The 20,093-nt window shown below is 42.3% G+C and overlaps 1 protein-coding gene across 4 annotated transcripts in view; it reads right to left on the bottom strand.

Moving 5' to 3' along the window:
- The window catches only part of RNF145 (ring finger protein 145), a 69,739-nt gene extending 49,967 nt beyond the window's left edge, over nt 1-19,772 (bottom strand). The window contains exons 1-3 of one of the 4 annotated variants that reach the window (XM_050961289.1): nt 19,661-19,758; nt 17,607-17,666; nt 5,407-5,620 (exon numbers count right to left, since the gene is read on the bottom strand). In XM_050961289.1, the coding sequence (XP_050817246.1) occupies nt 5,407-5,590 (184 nt within the window). In that variant the 5' untranslated portion in view covers nt 5,591-5,620; nt 17,607-17,666; nt 19,661-19,758. Of the gene's footprint in view, nt 1-5,406; nt 5,621-17,606; nt 17,667-18,082; nt 18,452-19,660 lie in introns of those variants that run through there. The other 3 variants (XM_050961288.1, XM_050961290.1, XM_050961291.1) reach the window with 3 other exon arrangements.
- Nucleotides 19,773-20,093: the final 321 nt, after the last annotated feature.

Raw genomic sequence — 20,093 nt, 5'->3', positions numbered from 1 at the left:
CAACAGGGGTAGCTTCTTCTGTACTCTCCTGCCTCTGTTAATTAAATAATTCTTCAATGCAGTGTTAGCGTGCTGGTTTTTAAAATTTAACACACTTACTGGGAGCCAAGATTTTTGTAAATACAAAGAATGTCTTCCAACACAAAAAAAAAAAAAAAAGTGTTTATGCAAGAGTTCAACAGATTAGGGAACCACGAATCAGCTCATTAATGAGCTAAGTAACCTTTAGGCAGATAGCCTCATAAATCTAGAATCAACATACTTTATCTTTAAAAATATCAGGAAAGGCTTCCCAATCAAATATAATTACGCAGCGTTTGTGTTGTTCAAGTTACTAAGTGTACATTTTGCTCTCTTAGTACTGTCAGTTAGTTACTTTGCACAATGCAGAAAATATACTGACAAATACACACACACGCCAACGTGCAAAAAACTATCAACTTTATAAACATATAAACTCTTCAGTACATACAGTGGTTATCCAAACCATCACACATGCCAGTATGTCTTCCTGTTCTAATTATCCAAACACATTTAGTGCCATTCAATCATTTCAAATATCTGTTTGAAATTAAAAAGCCCAACTAGCACTGTACTCAATTTCCTTTATTCTGACGATCAGCAATGTAGGGAATCAGCTACCTCCCTTGCTGGATTCTTTCAGAGAAATCTCACAGTTCTTCCATGACAGTGAATGAAGTAATGCAGGCTCTTATCATAGCTGAGCCTTCGGCTTCATGATAGTCGTGACTTCCATGATGGTAAATTGGGTCATTATTGAAAGAACCAAGTGGGAGTAGCCTAATTATGCAAAGGGATGATTTCAACAAAATGCACTGCACATGTCACCAAGATATTGCAGAGAGCTTAACAATAAAATATGATTAAGATAATCAAAAGTAACAGAAAATAAAGGTTTATTTGGTTTCTAAAGCTGTAACAGACTGGGCACTCTGAACAGAAGTAGGAGGAAAGAACTAAATTTTGCAAAGAAGCTTTAAGTAGCAGTTTCAACAATCAATTTGGTTGTTGAGTCTGACCTTGTTGGACTATTCAGAAAATATATCATTTGTATACAAATCATATTAAAACGTTGCTCATTAGTGAATTACAACCCAAGAGAATCTTAAAAAAAATATGCATTTGAAATCAATACACAGTATGATGTGAAGCAATAGTACGGATCTGAAGAGATGATGGTTCTGTTGACTGGGTACTTAAAATTAATATGAGCTGCTGCATTCTGGACCAGCACTCAAAATGTTACCGTAACCATGAAAACTCAAAAGGTTTATAAATGATTCCAAGTCTCTTTTTAAGCAGAACTTCTTTGTTAAGAAGGTGTAAAAAGTGTGTTGACAAGTATCAGCAATATAAATACCTAAACTTTGTACTAGGAAATATTATCTAAAGGAAACACCAAGCAGAGAAACTAGCTCAGCAAGAGCCTGGAGCACCTACTGGAATAGCAGTAACACAGTTTGGCAACCTACAATACTGAGAAGGGAAAGAAGAAAAAAGGACTGCTAAAATCTGAATGTGGCAGGAATTCTTTAGCCCTTCTGTTGTGTCTGTTAATTGAAACATATAAGGTCCTTTATCCAAGGAGCTCAAACCAGCAAGTGATCTTGATAAACAGTACAGGGAATTTTTTGGAAGAAAAAAAAAAAAAGACAAACAGTCCCATGACTTGATCTTGACTTAAAAATAGTTATGTTTTAAAACAGAACAGTTGAAAATTTGTTCCGTTACTCACCTAACTAAATCTTGCCTGAACATAAAAGTAAAGATAACTGCATAAATGTGCATTGGCTCAAGACTTCAGATCGCTTCAGTAAACAGAAGGGTGAATACTTTAGAAAGAAGCAGGGATATGAGATATGCTTCCTCCATCTTGCACCCTTTATTTGTTGGGAGGAAATCTGTCTTGGGAGTAGATTGACTCTGCTTCCTCTCTCAGCCTGGAGCTGTGGATAAGAGGGGGGTTGTTGATATGTGTGCACACACGCATTCCAGATATCAGTACCCTTAAATTGCAAGAGCAAGTCTAGTCAGTAATTAAATTCACATTAGCCTAGACATAAGGAGGTGAAAATGGTACAGCAGCATCTGATAACAGCAAGTTCAGACGGCTTCTCCTCCTCTCAATCCTCTACACAAACGTACCTAATATTACTGGCTGAGTGTGATTAAGGTATTAACGACAATTCAGGAAGTTGCCATTACATACTACTACTTTATGTCACAAATTTATATGTTCCATTTGCCTGAGAACTTAAACTCTTAACAGTGACTTTGTCTTTCCCAGGACTTAATGTTTGGATGGCAAAGAATTCACCACTGAAGAAGTGGGTATTCACCCACGAAAGCTCATGCTCCAAAACGTCTGTTAGTCTATAAGGTGCCACAGGATTCTTTGCTGTTTTTACAGATCCAGACTACCACGGCTACCCCTCTGATATTTGACACCACTGAGTAGGACACTGCCCTAAATCATAGATTCTAGGGTCAGAAGGGACCAATGTGATCATCTAGTCCGACCCCCTGCACAAAGCAGGCCACAGAACCCTACCCATCCACTTCTATAACAAACCCCTAACCTATGCCCGAGTTATTGAAGTCTTCAAATTGTGGTCTGAAGACCTCAAGCTGCAGAGAATCCACCAGCAAGTGACCCATGCCCCACACTGCAGGGGAAGGCGAAAAACCTCCAGGGCCTCTGCCAATCTGCCCTGGAGGAAAATTCCTTCCCGACCCCAAATATGGCAATCAGCTAAACCCTGAGCATGTGGGCAAGACTCACCAGCCAGCACTCAGGAAAGAATTCTCTGCAGTAACTCAGATCCCGTCCCATCCAACATCCCATCACCAACCATTGGGCATACTTATCTGGTGATAATCAAAGATCAATTGCCAAAATTAGGCTCTCCCATCATACCAGGTATATGCCAGAACTCTGAACAGAAATAGAAGAAACCGACGAAGTCTCCTTCATCCTCCTCCATCTCATCCAGGGGAGGAGTACCTGCACAAAACAGTGGAGAGTCCTGTGGTGCCAGAAAATCATTTCCTGATCCCCTACTGTAAGTATGTTCACTCTTAAGCAAGTAAAGATGAGTTATTTAGTGCAATTTGGGAGTGCACTATATTAGTGCAATGACGACCATAATTCAGAATCACACCATGATTACAGACTAAGGCTCTGGATAATACCTATTCTCTTATCTTCAACTGACTCACTATTTGCTCACCAGCATGCTACAGGCCTCTCATCACATCTCAGTCCTTTTAAAGAAAAACATTATGGCTTCTGCCACTCCTCTGTCTTTCATCAAGGAAGAGCAAATAGAAGCAGCTGACCGCTCAACTGCAGGAGGATAAATTTGGGAGATTTTGGCAGGAGCAACTAGCACTGTCTGAAACAGCAGGTCTACGTGACCCAAGACTGTACTAGGAAACCATTTCAACCTAGCACAATTTTGTTGCCAGCGTGACTAGTTTAATTTAGTTAAAAGAGAATCTTTAAAAATATACAGTAAAACATTTAAAATCAAATTAGGCCCTGTCCACATTGGGAAGAAACGTAATTAAAGCCTTTCTAAAAAATCTGTTTCTGAGCACTGCTTTTTTCTAATAATATACAGGGGCCCTAGTGACCCCCAGAATTGCTACATTAATATTGATAACAATTAAGTACTTTGCAAACAGGTTCACCGTGTTCTGCCTCTCCAGCAACTGCTGTTACGCAGTCTCCCAGCAGGTACAGCAATGTTCTTTTATAGGACAGGATGAAGGGGAGGAAAAAGACAGCCAGGACCTGACCCTGAGTACTGATAAGCCACTGACAAAGGTCTCTATGGAGAGTTATAGGGGCCTAATACCTCCCCTCTGGGGTCACATCCCCAAGTACTGTTTATAATGAATATAATTTTTCAACTTTGGAGAAAAAAAGTTTAGATGAGCTAAAATAAAAAATAAGATTAGAGATCTGAATCTGCTGTGCTATGAAAAGACTGAATTATTTGCACTGCTTTTCATACTGCATGTAGCTGAAGGATCCAAACTGATTTCATTTTCCGTTTGAAGTTGGGTTAGAGTCCTAGTGTATTTAACTTTCAGCATGCACATCAAGATTACAAAACAGCAAAAGTATGTGCCACCATCCTTTAATTACTATATGGCCAACAGACAATTGAGGGGTGCACTAAAAACTTGAGAGAATACTAAAGTGTGATTAAGTAGATTTTAAGGACAGAAGGGACACTTTCTGATTATCTAGTCTGAGCTTCTGCATAGCCCAAACCATCAATTTCACCCAGAGAGATTCCTGTATCTAGTCCAACAGGATGTGATTGAACTAGAGCACAGCTTTTACAAATATACTCAGTTTTGATTTAAAGATTGAGTTATGGAGAATTTCCCACATCCCTCAGTAATCTGTTCCAGTGGTTAGTTACCCTCACTGGTATTACAGTAACAAGGACTATCATGGAAATTAATGTACTACACTCTTGTATTACAGTCAGAGTTACTTCCGAGTTTCTTAAACGTATGTACAAGTACATGTTGTTCAACCTTTACCAAAATGATTTTACTTCTTCTGGTGTATCAGGCAAAGGAATGACCATGGCTTAGGCAAGCCACGTAAATTTGTCAGAAAGGAAAAAAGTCTAGTAGAGAGATCAATATTTTTCTTTCTAGAGAAAAAAATCACATGCAGAAAGGCATAACCATTAAAACAGTGTAGGACAGAGTATACGTGAGTGTACAGATATATGTGTGTATATATACACATACACACGCTACCACAGAAAGCGGCAGATGTGGTATATCTTGACTTTGGTATATCTTGTTTTTTGATACTGTCTTGCAAACAAACTAGGGAAATACAACCTAGATGGAGCTACTATAAGGGCGTACAACTGGTTGGAAAACTGTTCCCAGAGAGCAGTTATCAGTAGCTCACAATCAAGCTGAAAGGACAAATTGAGTGTGGTCCCGCAGGGATCAGTTCTGGGTCCGGTTCTGTTCAATATCTTCATCAATGATTTAGATAATGGCATAGATATTACACTTATTATGTTTGCAGCTGATACCAGGCTGGGAGCAGTTGCAAGTGCTTTGGAGGATAGGATGAAAATTCAAAGTTACATGAACAAACTGGAGAAACGGTCAGAATTAAATAAGATTAAATGTAATAAGGACATATGCAAAGTACTCCACTTAGAAAGGAACAATCAGTTACACACATACACACAATGGGAAATGATAGTCTAGGAAGGAGTACTGCAGAAAGGGATCTGGGGTCATAGTGGATCACAAGCTAAATATGAGTCAACAGCACAGCACTGTTGCAAAAAAACATCATTCTGGGACGTATTATCTCTGTGAGGTGTACAGACTTACCCACATAGTGCATGTTGAGGGCCAAGTACTTGTACTGGAAAAGGGGATTGTTGTTGAGGCTACTTCTTTGGATCTGCTGGAAGAAGGAGCTGACATCCCATCTGTACAAGACATCCAAGAGCATGATGCTTGGGACCCTCAGGGCCACATTTAACACTGCCTCCAACTTCTCCTTTGCAGCCATTCTGTTCCTTTTCAATAAACTTGCAGCAGACTGTAAATAGCACAAGACAGACAAAAGTAATCAAATCAATCTCACTGTACAGCCAGCCATTAGGCATCATGAATGTAGAACACTGTGGGGCCATGTATCAGTAAATGAATCAATTGAGCTAAACTCAAAAATCCAGACAGCATAGCTTTTGCTTTTTTGCTATATTGAGAGTAGTTTTGCTAGCTTTTTTCCATAAGGACTTACTGTGCTTTTATTATTTTTTTTGGACAATGCTCTTCCACTTTGAAAATGTGTTATGAAAACTCTTATTAGTAAACATAATTGGGTTTTAGAGCCAACAAAGAGCAGCAGAAAAAAAACCTAGAGAGACCACTTGGTAATTCCCAGCTCAACTTGAAATCTCGCTCTATAGCCCTCTCAGATGAAGCAGCTTTTGAAATACATGCCAAGTAAAAATAGTTTTTTTAAGTGTTAAGCAACAACAAATTAAGCTGTTTTTGAAACAACTTTTTACAACAACCTTTTAGGTGGTGGTGTAGCTATGCCGGCCCCTGGATATTAGAGAGACAAGGTAAGTGAAAGGGTATCTTTTATTGAACCAGCTTATGCTGGAGAGAGACACAAACTTTCAAGCTACACAGAGCTCTTCTTCAGATCTGGGAAAGAAAATCAGGGCAGGTCTACACTTAAAATGTTGCAGCAGCACCACTGTAGCACTTCAGTGAAGCCACTATTATGTTGACAGGAGAACTTCTCTCCCTTGGTGTAGCTAATCCACCTGCCTGAGAGGCAGGAGCAAAGCAACATAGATGGGAGAAGCCCTCTCGTTGACACAATGCTGTCTACACTGGGGGCAAGTGCTTCGCTTAAGGCTGTGGATTTTCTACAATCCTGAGCAACGCAGTTATACCAACATAAGTCAGCCTGAGGCCAGGTCTACACTGCAATGTCTTCATTACAGCTTATGCTGGAATACTTCGTCACTCAGAGGTGTGAATAAGCCTTTCCTCTGAGCAACACCAACAGAAGTGCTGGTGTGAACAGAGGCTCAGGTCAGGTCTACACTGCAGATTATGTTGGTATAACTACGTTACACAGAGATGTAGAAAATCCACTCCCTTGAGTGGAGCAGATATCGATTTACCTCCTGGTGCAGACATGTGCCACTTGCAGAGCTGGTTTTATTTACCAAGAGTGCTTCATTAGATGTGCTGCAGTGTGGACCAGGATTCAGAGAACCTCTCCCAGACCTGAAGAAAAGCTTTGCATAGCTCAAAAGCTTGTCTCTTTCACCAAAGAAGTTGGTGCAATAAAAGATATTACCTCACCCACCTTCTCTCCATAACTGTAAGAGACACACGGTGGTGAGAGAGAAAATAAGAAATACTACCTCACCCACACTGTCTCTCTAATATCCCGGGAGTGACACGGCTACAACACTGCACTGTACAATCATGACATTTTAGGTTTGCTTCCTCCCTGTGGCTTGCAATAACTTTAAAAGTCTAATCTTGCTTTTATTATGTGGCATTTGTTGACCTCTGTTTGAATATATTTATGCAAACATCATTTCTTTTAGATTAAAAATCAGTAAGGCAGCTCCATCCTGATTATATTAATGTAATTCACTACAATGGCCCATTACAGGAGTACTCTGGAATTAGGGTTTGGTTTGTTTGTAAACTGGGCTAGATTGATAGCAGTGCCAGGTTTTGTTTAGCTATAGAAAAGACAGTAAGTTTCTCCACAGCAACCTGTTAATGTACCTCAGTCATAAACTGGAAAGACCATATTAAAAAGTGAATAGGTTTAGTCTCCATGCACAGTCAGCCCATGGCCTTCAGCTAAGACTTTTATCTGGTGCCAACTGTAATGGTTTTCATGAGGACGACGCTTGTTCACTGTAGGACGGCAATAAGGCAATGCATTTCATGCAGATCACCAGCAACTCAATAACCATTTTCAGTTCACTCCCACCCTGGATCTATTTTGAGGTGAGTGGATCTGGAGAGGTGCTGGGAGAAACAAACTATTAAATTTTTTCAGGCATCTGTGTGTTAAGAATTTTCCAATTCTGTTGTTTTCAGGCTCAACTGCTATTTGAGGACGTTTTATAAGGAAGTCATTGTTTATTAAGTGACGTGGTGTGAGAGAGAACAAGGCCTGTGGAGAGATGATGCAACATGAGCATCTGTAACTTCAAACCCAGCAGTGGGAAACTGTTTAAGCAAGTGGAAACTATCACTGTTGGAGATCTATGTCCCAAACCAGGCTCAAGGGCTGAATGTCCCAAATATCAGAGGAATATTTCAGAAGAAATGTACTCTGTCCAACAGTCTGAACAATTTGCAAAGGCAAAAAGATGCCTTTCATTTTGAAAAAGCTGTGAAATGCATTTCAAAAGTGCAATTATTATTGGTATTTTTAAGACTACCATGACTGGCTATAAAAATAATAAAATAATTTGTACCAAGGCAATATGGAAGCCCAGCACAAAACTAAACCAGACTATTCTGCTGAAATATTAATGTTCTTCTAATAGTGTTAAACTGTAATCACAGCAAGATGGAAAATGGTTTACAGTACCTTACTTTGGGATGCTGCTCATTGCAAAATTAGGTTTTATTTTTTACTCACAATGCTCACCACTACTGGTTGGCTATGAAATGCAGAAGTTTAAATTTGAAAAAATGTTTTAAAATACTGGAATTACATTTCAGTGCAATTATACTGGATGACATTAACCTCTGTGCTGAGAACTGGCATGAGGGATATGAACCACTTTAAGGGCTTGTCTTCACTACAGAGCTAAATCGGCGCTGCTGGAACAGATGTAGTTGCACTGAGTTAGTGGGTCTAGTGAAGAACCACTAAATCGATGGGAGAGTGCTCTCCCATTGATTTCTGTACTCCACCTCAACAACAGGCAGAAACAATGTTAGTGGGAGCTTTCAGAGTAGCAGCCGTGTTAGTCTATATCTGCAAAAAGAACAGGAGTACTTGTGGCACCTTAGAGACTAACAAATTTATTTCAACATGAGCTTTCGTGAGCTACAGCTATGTCCATTCTACAGTCCATTCTATGCATCCGAAGAAGTGAGCTGTAGCTCACGAAAGCTCATGCTGAAATAAATTTGTTAGTCTCCAAGGTGCCACAAGTACTCCTGTTCTTTTTGTTAGTGTGAGAGTGTCTCCTGTTGACATGTACTGCAGACCCCACAATAAGTAGATCTAAGCTACGTTGACTTGAGTTATGCTACTAATGTAACTCAAATTGTGTAGCTTAGATTGATCAGCAGGAATAGTGTAGACCTGGCCTAAGTCTCACATAAGTCCTCAAAGATAAGATACTGTAAAAAATTGTAATTCATGTTAAGTTTTGCAGGTGGGAGGGAAGGGTGTATTAAGACTTGTACGATGCTTAGGGACACAAAGCGTTTTCAACTCTAGAAGAGTTAAAGCAATCAGAGGCCAATACTGTCCACCAGTGGTAGCCCACCTTCCACAGCTCTCAAAAAGAAGTGTAATTATTCTTATATAGCACTTCGATTTAAAAAAAAAAAAAAAAAAAAAAAAAAAAAAAAAAAAAGCCAAAACCAAGTAGTCCTGACAAATTTACAAAGTGGCCCTCTCAGTAAATCATGTGTTGTATACAAAAATCAGTCTGAATTTATAAAATTGAAAAAGCCCTACAATTCCCACCCTTACCACTATTTTAACATAACTGTAAACTCGAAACACAGCACATCTTTCCACCTCCTACAAACACAGTAACAACCATACACCATAATTCCCACACAATATCTTTCTAAGAAGCATTACACAATAGCATGCAAGAAGAATTTTAAAAAGTCAGAACAATATCATAAGCATCCTAAAATATGAATACGCAACACCACTGTCCAAGCCACTGCTCTGACCGCACAAAACACCCTGCAAATAATTTACCATATATACTTGTTCATAAGCCGAACATTTTGGTAAAAAAAAGACACATCAAAGAGAGACGGTCAGCTTATAAATGGGTCTACACCAAAATTTGATGATTTTAAACTCTATGGAATCATTGAATTGAATATCTAATACCCTGTCATTTTGTTTACCTGGAGTGTCTGCACGCATGGAGCCCCTCAGTTCCCTGTGGCTGTGGTTTGCCATTCCCAGCCAATGGGAGCTGTGGGAAGTGTGCCGCTTCCTGCAGCTCCCATTGGCTGGGAACGGCAAACCGCAGCCACTGGGAGCTGAGGAGCTCTGTGCCTGTGAACACTCGAGGTAAACAAAATATCCTGGCCCGCTAGTGGCTTACCCTAACAGACCAGGAGCCAAAACATTTGTCAATCCCTGAAATATAGGGTCGGCTTATGAAAGGGTCATACAGTTTTTGCTATTTTTACCTAACCATCTTAGGGGGTCAGCTTATAAATGAGAAGGCTAATGAACGAGTATATATGGTGCATATATTTTTGCTGTGGTACAAACTAAAAAGGGCTTTATGTATTAAAATAGTATTTTAAAGAAAACAATTTTGGATGCAGGCTGAATATACAGAAGAAAATTTTAGTCAGATTGATTTGAAATTGCCAGCCTATACTCAAGAAAAAAACAAGATAAACACAGTTTAAGAGCTTATGTGAAAAAAAGTTAAAGGTACTGTGAATTTTAAGTCTTGTTTTTTCCAAATACATAAATTCATCAATCCTTAGGGGGGACGGCCAAACGGTCTACACATTTTGCAATTTTTTAAAAGCATTTAAGGTACAGCTTGACAACCATATTGATCTACAAGTTTGTTGTTTAGAAAAAAAGTACACCTAGGCTGACACATGAACTTGATTAAAAAGCTCATATATCCGAGAGTCATATTTGACCAATCAGCTGTATGGCACAACATGTACATATGCAGAACAAGAAAAGTTAAGTTTCTATTTAAGGGCCCTATTCAGTACCCCTTACACACCACAAACTCAAGCAGAACTTACCTGCTTTCCCAAACACAGAGTGCTAAATGGGGCCATGAATAACTAAGTTAATTGGGACAATTGGGCAAGCTTGTTTTTCCCTTCCAAATTCACAAACCTATACTTGGGAGCTTAAGAAAAGGGAACTTAGAACCTCAGAGTTACAAACACCAGAGTTACAAACTGACTAATCAACCTCACCTCTAATTTGGAACTGGAAGTATGCAACCAAGCAGCAGTGCAGAGAGGAAAGAAAAAAAAAAAAAAAAAAAAAAAAAAAGATACAGCATAGTACTGTGTTAAATGTAAACTGCTAAAAATATAAAGGGAAAGTAGCATTTGTCTTCTGCATAGCAGTTTCAAAGCTCTATTAAGTCAATGTTCAGTTGTAAACTTTGAAAGAACCATAACATTTTATTCAGAGTTACGAACAACCTCCATTCCAGAGCTGTTTGTAACTCTGAGGTTCTACTGTATGTGTGTCTTGTCTAAGAGTACAGTTTAAAATTTCTAAACCTAGTTTTAAAAACAACTTTGACAACCATAACATGGTGCAACTGATAGGCAATATATTACAGAAAGTGGCTACACTAGAAAATCGTAGCAAATCTTATCATTGCATAACAAGAGACACAAAGTGGGTGAGGTAATATATTTGATTAAACCAGCTTCTGTTGGTGAAAGAGACAAGACTGCAAATAACAAAACATCCAATATTCATGAGACACCCTTTTAAATTATGTCCACTAGAAATCTGCAAGCGTTAAGGCCTAAAATGCAACTGCTGCCAAGTTTCAATATGACGTGCTACATGTGAGCAAAGTTGATTATTCTAAGCTCTTGATATGTGGTAAAAAGACCTTAAAATACATTATTTTGATTGGGCAAAAAACATTAAACCTTTATATGCTTAGGAAAAAAAGTCAATATGAGCATCTGGATGCTCACCTCTTCTGAAAAACCAGGCCACTCATTTAAGGGTACGTCTACCCTTCAGTTTGGAGTGAGCATGTTAAAAATAGCTGTGTTGTGGCATTGGAGGATCCAGCTAGTCATGTGACCTCAAACCCACCCTACATCCTAGGTTGGAGCTTGAGTGTCTAGTTGGAACATCCAGGTGTTTTTAGCATGAGTGTCTACTTGGGCTGGGAGGTTCACTCTCGGCTGTAGTGTAGACATATCCTAAAGGGCCAAAAGTTGACTTAAGAGCCTAACTTGAAAAACATGGCCAGCGCATTTATTACAAGTGCAGGTCATGCCAATTTCAGAATAGATAAAATGCTGCTGAAAAGAATATCAGCAAACTTTTGATTAAAAACTTACAAAAAGCTCACAAAACTTTCCCTTGAACAGGAGGTTTATTTCTAAGGCTCTGTCTACACACAAAGCTGCAATCTGCGTGCATGTACACATAGGTTTAAATCTGACTTACATTGGCTTGCATCAATAAAGATACAGGCACGACCTAAATCAATATAACCAGTTTTAAACCAATATACGAGTCCACATACCCAAAATTTACACCGGTTTAATTAAGCACATTTAAGCTAACCCGGTACCATTTCTTCATGTAGACAAGCCCTAAATACAATGCTTAGTGAGTGGTTACAGAAATAAACTGAAGGTGAATAGTTTCAAAACTCACTGCTGGCTTAACTGCACCCACTGAAGACAATGGTAAAAAATACCACTTACTTCAGTGAGAGCAATTAGTCCAGCTCCTAGTGTTTTTGAAAACCCTTCACTAAGGGCCCCATTCTGCAACAAGTCTGCGCTCTAGTCCCCCACTGGCTACTATGGGCAGAAAAGGCACTCAGCACCTCACAAGCTCATGTCTTGAGAAGCTTGGAGAAATCTGAAAAGAAACTGAAAAGGGATGTAGGTCCAAATTCTGCTCCAATACCTGTGAAACCCTACTGATTTTGGATTTATGGGTGTAAGAGCAGAATTTGGTCCATAGGCTCCACTTACACGGGGGAAAAAACATTTTTTAAGAATATTGTTATGCAAAGCTTTGATTTTTTTGAATAAACTAAGCTTGGTTAAACATTTATTTAAAACAGAACACCTAGCTGCATCAGAGACCGTTTTGACTAAGAACTATTAAAAGATTCAATGTCAAGGCTGGTAAGCCTAAAATTACGCCCACCAGCTGTGCTCTGAGTGTGTGCACATAACAAAGGAACATTGAGATGCATGTCTGCTCTGTTCTTTGGAGCAGATTTGAAATATAAAACAATTCTGAGTTCTTCTGAGAGTTGGATTCTTGTAAACTGGCATAGTGTTGAAATATACAAGAACAAGACAGAATGGAGGGACAATGTTATGTGTCAAATACACAGAAAAAAATCCAATGCTGATATAAGTCCACAGAGAAGTCCAGTATTTTGGGTTGGGGACTGATGATCCAGCAGAACAGTTCTGTTTCCAGAGTTTTCATTAAATTCTTTTCTTCCTGCCCCAGCTCAGTGGCAGAGGGTAGCAAGGGAAGTACAAAATGTATGAATTACATGTAATTTTTAAGTGAACAGTGCAAAGAGAGGCTGGCTATGGTGCAGACTTGCAAATAACTATACTAAAGCAGCAAATGGAAAATATTATGCATTGTAACACTATAATGAGGGACTTGTCAGTACTTTCACTAAAATCCAGTTTTCATGGTTTACTATAGGAGCTCAGCAATTTCAAATCATATCAAGATTGAATTTGAACACTAAATTCTAAGAGTTTTACAAGGAGGCAGTACAGCAAGCAGACATAGCATTTTTGCTATTTGAACAAGAAGTTATTGAGCATACAGACTATTTTTTTCCTATATGGTATAATAAAACGAATTGTTAGAGCACTGACAAGATCAAGTGAACAGTGGTGTTTAATTTTGAGTGGGTTATTGGACCCTAATGTTTTGCCTTTATTTTCCTCTAAAAAGCAAGTGAATTGTTAAATTAAAGACAAATGTGAATTAAGGCCATTGTGCTTAATTATTTAATTCAAGCTACACACAGGCACTCAATATACATGCTTTTCTGCCAAAGGGTCTCAAAAAAGTGGATCATCCCTTCATATTATGGAATGAGCTTCTGGGAAGGGTGTGAGTAAATGTGAGTTTATCTTATTAGCATAATCCAAAGAGTGGTGAGCCAAGTGCCTAGAGAGATGTTTACTATGATCTTGAAATGTAGAGGTTTTACACTCCTAACTTCCATTAACTCTTGGAGGCATATGGGAAAATTCCACGTGCAGGGAGATTAGAATTTACTGTCTATAACTGTAAAATTTTTAAGATTTTAGGCAATTTCTTCCACTCCCCTATCAGTAACCCACCATGTACTGTTATGCATGTGCGCGCGCGCACACACACACACACACACACACACACACAGTAAGAGTGCAACATATGTCTTTGATACCTCCCATCTACTTAGGCACCAATCCTGACAAAACATATACATTTGCCTAACTTTAAGCACCTTACTTAGTCCCATTGAAGTAAACAGGACTACATATGGTGCCTCAGATGTGTGTAAGTTTGCAGGGTCCAGTCTGGCCTGTAATGCTTGTCTGTATTTGATTTAGGTTATAAATAAGAAGGGGCAAAGAATGTCATCCTCTGTATTCCTACAGTGCCAACCAAAGCACCTAATTGTTTCACAACAGCTGTATTCTTTAAAGGCAGACTGTAAATATGATACGCCTCATCTATTCTTTACACCCAAATAGGCAAAAGCCTGTTCCCAAGAAGACTGAACTCTGGCTAAAGTTTGTTGAAAAAGGGGGTAAACAAATCAACACAGAACTCGATCAGCCAGGAAATGAAAGAAATACAGAACCTTTCATTTATATACGCCACTACCTTGATACAACGCCACCCGATATAACACGAATTTGGATATAACGCGGTAAAGCAGTGCTCCAGGGGGGAGGGCTGTGCACTCCAGTGAATCAAAGCAAGTTCAATATAACACAGTTTCACCTATAACGCGGTAAGATTTTTTGGCTCCCAAGGACAGCGTTATATCAAGGTAGAGGTGTATTATCAGTTCACATCCAGATAAGGTAAGAGTGGGCTGCCGGTTTTGTGAACTGTGTGAAATTAGTTGGTGGTTTCAGTCCAGTCCTCTGAAGACAGGAGAGCACATCTTTAACAATACCATAACAAATTGCATCTCTATTTGGCATTTCTGCTGAAATGTTCATAGAGTGAATTGACATGGAGACTGAAACACCTTTTAGATTCTGTCCAACTCTACATCTTCTAACCAGCCAGAGGGTTGGTCACCTTAGCCAATCAGTCTGTATCAGTGTATTCTAGGAAAATCTGGGCAACTATCCTATAGTGCTTCTGCAGGGGACAAGAGTGCACATGCTTGCAGAACAAGGACAGCAGCATATGAGATAATGCAATACTGGACGTCTTGTCTCCAAAAGCTAGGAGGAAGGAGGACCAGCCAAACTGGGTAAGCGGGCCCAGTGAGGGTATCCTGAATACCCTGCAAAGAAACAGTGTGCTGAACTTGTTACAGGAACCACAACTATGTGAGAGGGTGGTACTGACCATTCTTAGTTTTAGGTACTTGTATGTGGACACAAGCTACATTTAAATAAATAAATAAATATATGGAGATATACCTATCTCTTAGAACTGGAAGGGACCCTGAAAGGTCATTGAGTTCAGCCCTCTGCCTTCGCTAGTAGGACCAAGTACTGATTTTAGCCCCTGCTCCCTAAGTGGCCCCCTCAAGGATTGAACTCACAACCCTGGGCTTAGCAGACCAATGCTCAAACTGCTGAGCTATCCCTACCCCCTTAGCCATGTCAGTCATTGGTTACACAATCAGTTAGAAGATGTAGCGTGGACAGGGCTTTAGAGAGGAATCCTCTAGGTCAGTGTTTCCCACACTTGGGACACCGCTTGTTTAGGGAAAGCCCCTGGTGGGCCGGGACAATTTGTTTACCTGCCATGTCCGCAGGTTCAGCCCATCACAGCTCCCACTGGCCGCGGTTCGTTGCTCCAGACCAATGGGAGATGCTGGAACCGGCGCGGGCCAAGGGATGTACTGGTCACTGCTTCCAGCAGCTCCCATTGGCCTGGAGCAGCGAACCGCGGCCAGTGGAAGCTGCAATCAGCCGAACCTGCAGAAGAGGCAGGTAAACAAATGGGCCCGGCCTGCCAGGGGCTTTCCCTAAACAAGCGGCATCCCAAGTTTGGGAAACACTGCTCTAGGTCAAAAATGAAGCACACTGGGCATTTAGGAAGCTTCCACTGCTTGTACCTATGAAATACCTGTTCTGTGAATAAAGAGCTTCAGTCTCCAGGACTGTCTAACAGTCTTGAATTTTTCCCTACAACTAGATTTACGTGATAACAAAGAAGAATGAACGACTGCTGCCATTAGGAAAAAAAATATTTAAAAGACATGGAAACTCAAGATGTGAACACATCAAAACTTTCACAAGAAAATACTGGGATCATGTACTGCAGGATGTTTCAGAGGGCTGAAAAACATCTCTCAAGGTGAAAAACCTACAGAGTTCAATAATACCACAATCTAAGAACGCTATCCCGCAAAAAATTATATGCATACATAATTTCACAAAATGCAAGCAGCTGTTTACTTCAGGGGGATATATGTAAAGTTAAGCAGGCAAGACTCTGCAGAATCAGGGCCTAAGACAAAACTTTAAAAAAAAAAATTTCTAAGCGAGTGACTTAGGCAGATCACTTACCTAAAGCAAAAGTAATCTTACAAAACTAAATGCCAGGGATACTGATATGTCGCAGTGTTTAATGACTGCAGCTATGGCATGTGTAGAGTATTTTCAGTGCATCTAGAACATACAATTCCCATTAGCTTAATTTTTATAACCACATCAAACATACATGTTAAAAAGGTATATGCACTTATGGTTAAAATGACATTCTATGTAGTACTTGGATCCAAAAAAGCACAATGCACATGAAGTCCATTATTTAAAATTAAATATAAAACTGTGTTCTAGTGGATTGAAATAGAAATTACCCACAGTCTCCATAAAAGGGAACCAATATGAGTCTTCAGCCTCCAGTTTAGTAGACAGCATGGAGATTTTTTTTTTTTTTTTTTTTTTAAATAAAAGAAGCCAGTACCGAGCATAAGGCAGACAATTTCAAAAAGACAAAGCCAATAAAACAGTAAATGGATTGGTATATGTGCATTTTTTCTTAAAATTTGTCCCAGACTTAAGCTGCTGAAGAACTGAGGCAATAATCTATTTCCATCAGCTTCAACAAAGAGGAGAGTCCCTGGTGTCTGCTCAAACACAGTCTGAGAGAATAAGTAGTAAATCCACTGAAGTTACAACAGCATGAAACTGGTGTAAACAAGATAAACATCGGCCCACTATATTTTGGACCTAGGAAGAATATTCATTTTTCTGTATTGTAAAATGGTCACAATCCTGCTACATTAAATCTCTCTCAAAGACAACCACTGCCTCATTACATCATGCAACAATATTAATGAATTTAGGGATTAATAAACAAAGCTTCCTGCATGTCTTCCGTACAGGAAAATGTTAATCCTGGCATGTTGCAGTATATAGTAGTAGGCTGACTAAAACCACGGCAGAGCTGCAGTTTCTCTCCTCCACAGACAGCTGATTTTTTAAAATAGTTGGCATGGACAGCCAAAATAATGGATTGTGATGATTTAATATCTGCAATGTCTTACAGAAGAGAAAAAAAATGAATTTCTAATGAAAGCTTTGTTTCTACTAAACTACCCTCAACGACCAAACAAAGATCAGAATGGTTTCCTGTTTTTTCAGTTTGAAACCTGGTTACGTTACATGGAAAAAAAAAATGTACTGCAGTCTAACACCCACTTACCTTAAAAAAAAAAATCTAAGCATAGTAGCTGAGAAGATGAACTGGTAGATAAGATTTTTGTATTAAAACTACAGAAGAGAGTCCACACACACACACTGAAGGGAGCACAGAAGCACCAAATATGTTTGTGTTTAAAAGCCTAACTAAAAAAGTTAAAAATATTTTCAATTAAAATATCACATGCAAACAAACCACTTACAGTTGTGTCAAAGGTCTTCCTGAAGTCTTCCAGTTAACTGACAATCAACTGCACATATTACTGTAATCAAAACAGTTCCTTTTTGTAGGCAGAACCAATTTTGGTTTTTGTTTGTTGTTTTTTAAACTTTAAAAACCTTCCCCCACCCCCCCAAGCATCTTATTCTCACACACTCTTCTCCCCCCCTTACAAAGTTCTGTTATATCTGAAAGAGGCATCATTCTGACAACAGTCCATATGTCAAAGGCACATACAACACATGGGACCATACTCCATCGTACACTAAAATTCAAGATACAAAACCATGTCACAAGCCTTACTGTAAAGGGAGAAGGAAGATCTTGAAGAAACAGCTAAACTGACATTAGCAATAAAAGCAGAGAAAGTTAACCAGACTGAGAAAGAGAAGGTCTCTTACATAAGCGTTATCACATGCTTTTAAAATAACTAGGCCTCTCCCCTTCTCACTTCCTTACCTGAATTTCACAAAGTCTGCTGTAGGGGCTGTTTCTCACACTTAAAAACTTGCAGTGTCTGCCCTCAAAAAAGCGTTAGTGATATTTACAGTCCTGTCTCCTTCTCTGAGGGCTGCAGGACCAGAATGTAAATAAAGACACGGGGAACCAGAGCACTGCAGCCTCTACCACTGAGCCATAACCCTTGGTCAGGACTGCAGCACCAGCTCATCCTCTGGGTTGGAGTCAAGCTCTGTACCAACAGTTCAACTCTCTGTCTATAAACCAAATTCCGCCTCCCAGTCCCAGTGCCTTTCTAACCAGGGACCTATTTCCTGACTGCAATGCAAGATGTCCCACGAATCTCTGATGCTGCTGCAAAGCCCCTCGCACCCTTTCCTCGGGCCGGCTGAGCTCAGCCGCGTTTGAACTCCAGTAACCCCCGCACGGCGCGCTGCAAAGGGAGCAGAGGCCGGGGAATTCCCCCGCTGTCCTTCCCGGCAGCCCGGGGCGGCGAGCAGGATTCAGAGGCCCAGCGGAGGAGGAGAACTGGGGCGGAGTAGGGGTATTTGGGGAGGGGAAAGGGGGGCGCGGAGGATTCAGCCCCCCCAAAGGGGGGTATGTGCGCAGGCGGATTGGGGGGCGGAGAAGGGGGAGGAGGGGAACTGGTATGGGGGGGATCGGGGCCCCCTCGGGAGGTATTTGTGGAGAGAGAGTGGAAGAATCGGGGCCCTCGGGCGGGGGTGCAGGGGCCCCCCGGGGGATTTGGAGAGAAGGGTGGGTGGGGGTTACGGGGGCCCTCCGGGGAATTTGGGAGGGGGCAGAGGTTCTGGGGGCCCTTGGGCAGTCGGGCGGGGGGATGGAGAAATTTGTGGGGCGAATGAGGGGTTCAGGGGGCACGGGAATCGGGACAGAGGCTCAGGGAGGGCCTCAGAAGGGAATTTGGAGAGGCGGGGGGGCCCTCGTGGGGGATTCGGGGAGGGGGCTCGCTGGGGGTGCAGAGGGGCCCTCGGGAGGAATGTAGGGGGGCTAAAGAGCTGGTTTGGGGAGAATCGGGGATATTTGTGCAGCGACTGGGGGCTCCTCGGAGGGATATGGGGAGGGGGCGGTAGGCTCGCGGGCCCCCCGGGGGGGATTTGGGGAGGGGGCTCAGGGGGCCCCTCGCAGGGAGTTGGGGAGGGGGCGGAGGCTCGGAGCGATTTGGGGAGGGGGCGGGGGTCCGGGCTCAGGGGGCCCCTCGCAGGGAGTTGGGATAGTGGGCCCCCCGGGGGGAATTTGGGGAGGGGGCTCGGGCTCAGGGGGCCCCTCGGGGGGAATTGGGGAGGGGGCTCGGGCTCAGGGGGCCCCTCGGGGGGAATTGGGGGAGGGGGCGGAGGCTCGGAGGGATTTGGGGAGGGGGCGGGGGTTCGGGCTCAGGGGGCCCCTCGCAGGGAGCTGGGGAGGGGGCGGAGGCTCGGAGGGATTTGGGGAGGGGGCGGGGGTTCGGGCTCAGGGGGCCCCTCGGGGGGAATTGGGGGAGGGGGCTCGGGCTCAGGGGGCCCCTCGCAGGGAGCTGGGGCAGGGGGCCCCCGGGGGGGGGGCTCGGGGGCGGCCAGTTACCTGGGCCGACGAGGTTTCCTCCTCCCCGGTGGCGGGTGGCGGTCAGAGCCGCGGCTCGGCGCCCGGCCTGCGCTCGCTCAGCGGGGGCGGCGGCACCATCCTCCCCGCCCGGCTCCGGGCGCCCAGACAGACCGCGCGACTGCCAGGCCCCGCTGCGCCCGGCCCCGGCCCCGGCTCCAGGCCCCGCCCCGCCAGCGGGCAGCGCATGCGCCGCCCCCCAAGTACCGCTCCCGGCCCCGGCCCCGGCCCCACCCCCAGCAGCCGCGTTGCCGCTGAGCCCGGGAACCTCCCCGGGGGGGCGCGCGGTGCAGCGCCTCAAGCTCCGCCCCCCCCCCCCGGTCCGGCGGCGCGCCAGCCCCCCGCTTCCTTTCTCCCCTCCCCGGCGTGTTGTGTCACAGAGCCGCTGCTCCGGGCGCCGGCTAGAGCGACACCC

This window comes from Gopherus flavomarginatus, chromosome 7 (assembly GCF_025201925.1).
Source record: "Gopherus flavomarginatus isolate rGopFla2 chromosome 7, rGopFla2.mat.asm, whole genome shotgun sequence".
Classification (NCBI taxonomy): Eukaryota; Metazoa; Chordata; order Testudines; family Testudinidae; genus Gopherus; species Gopherus flavomarginatus.
This window is presented reverse-complemented; position numbering and strand designations above follow the sequence as displayed.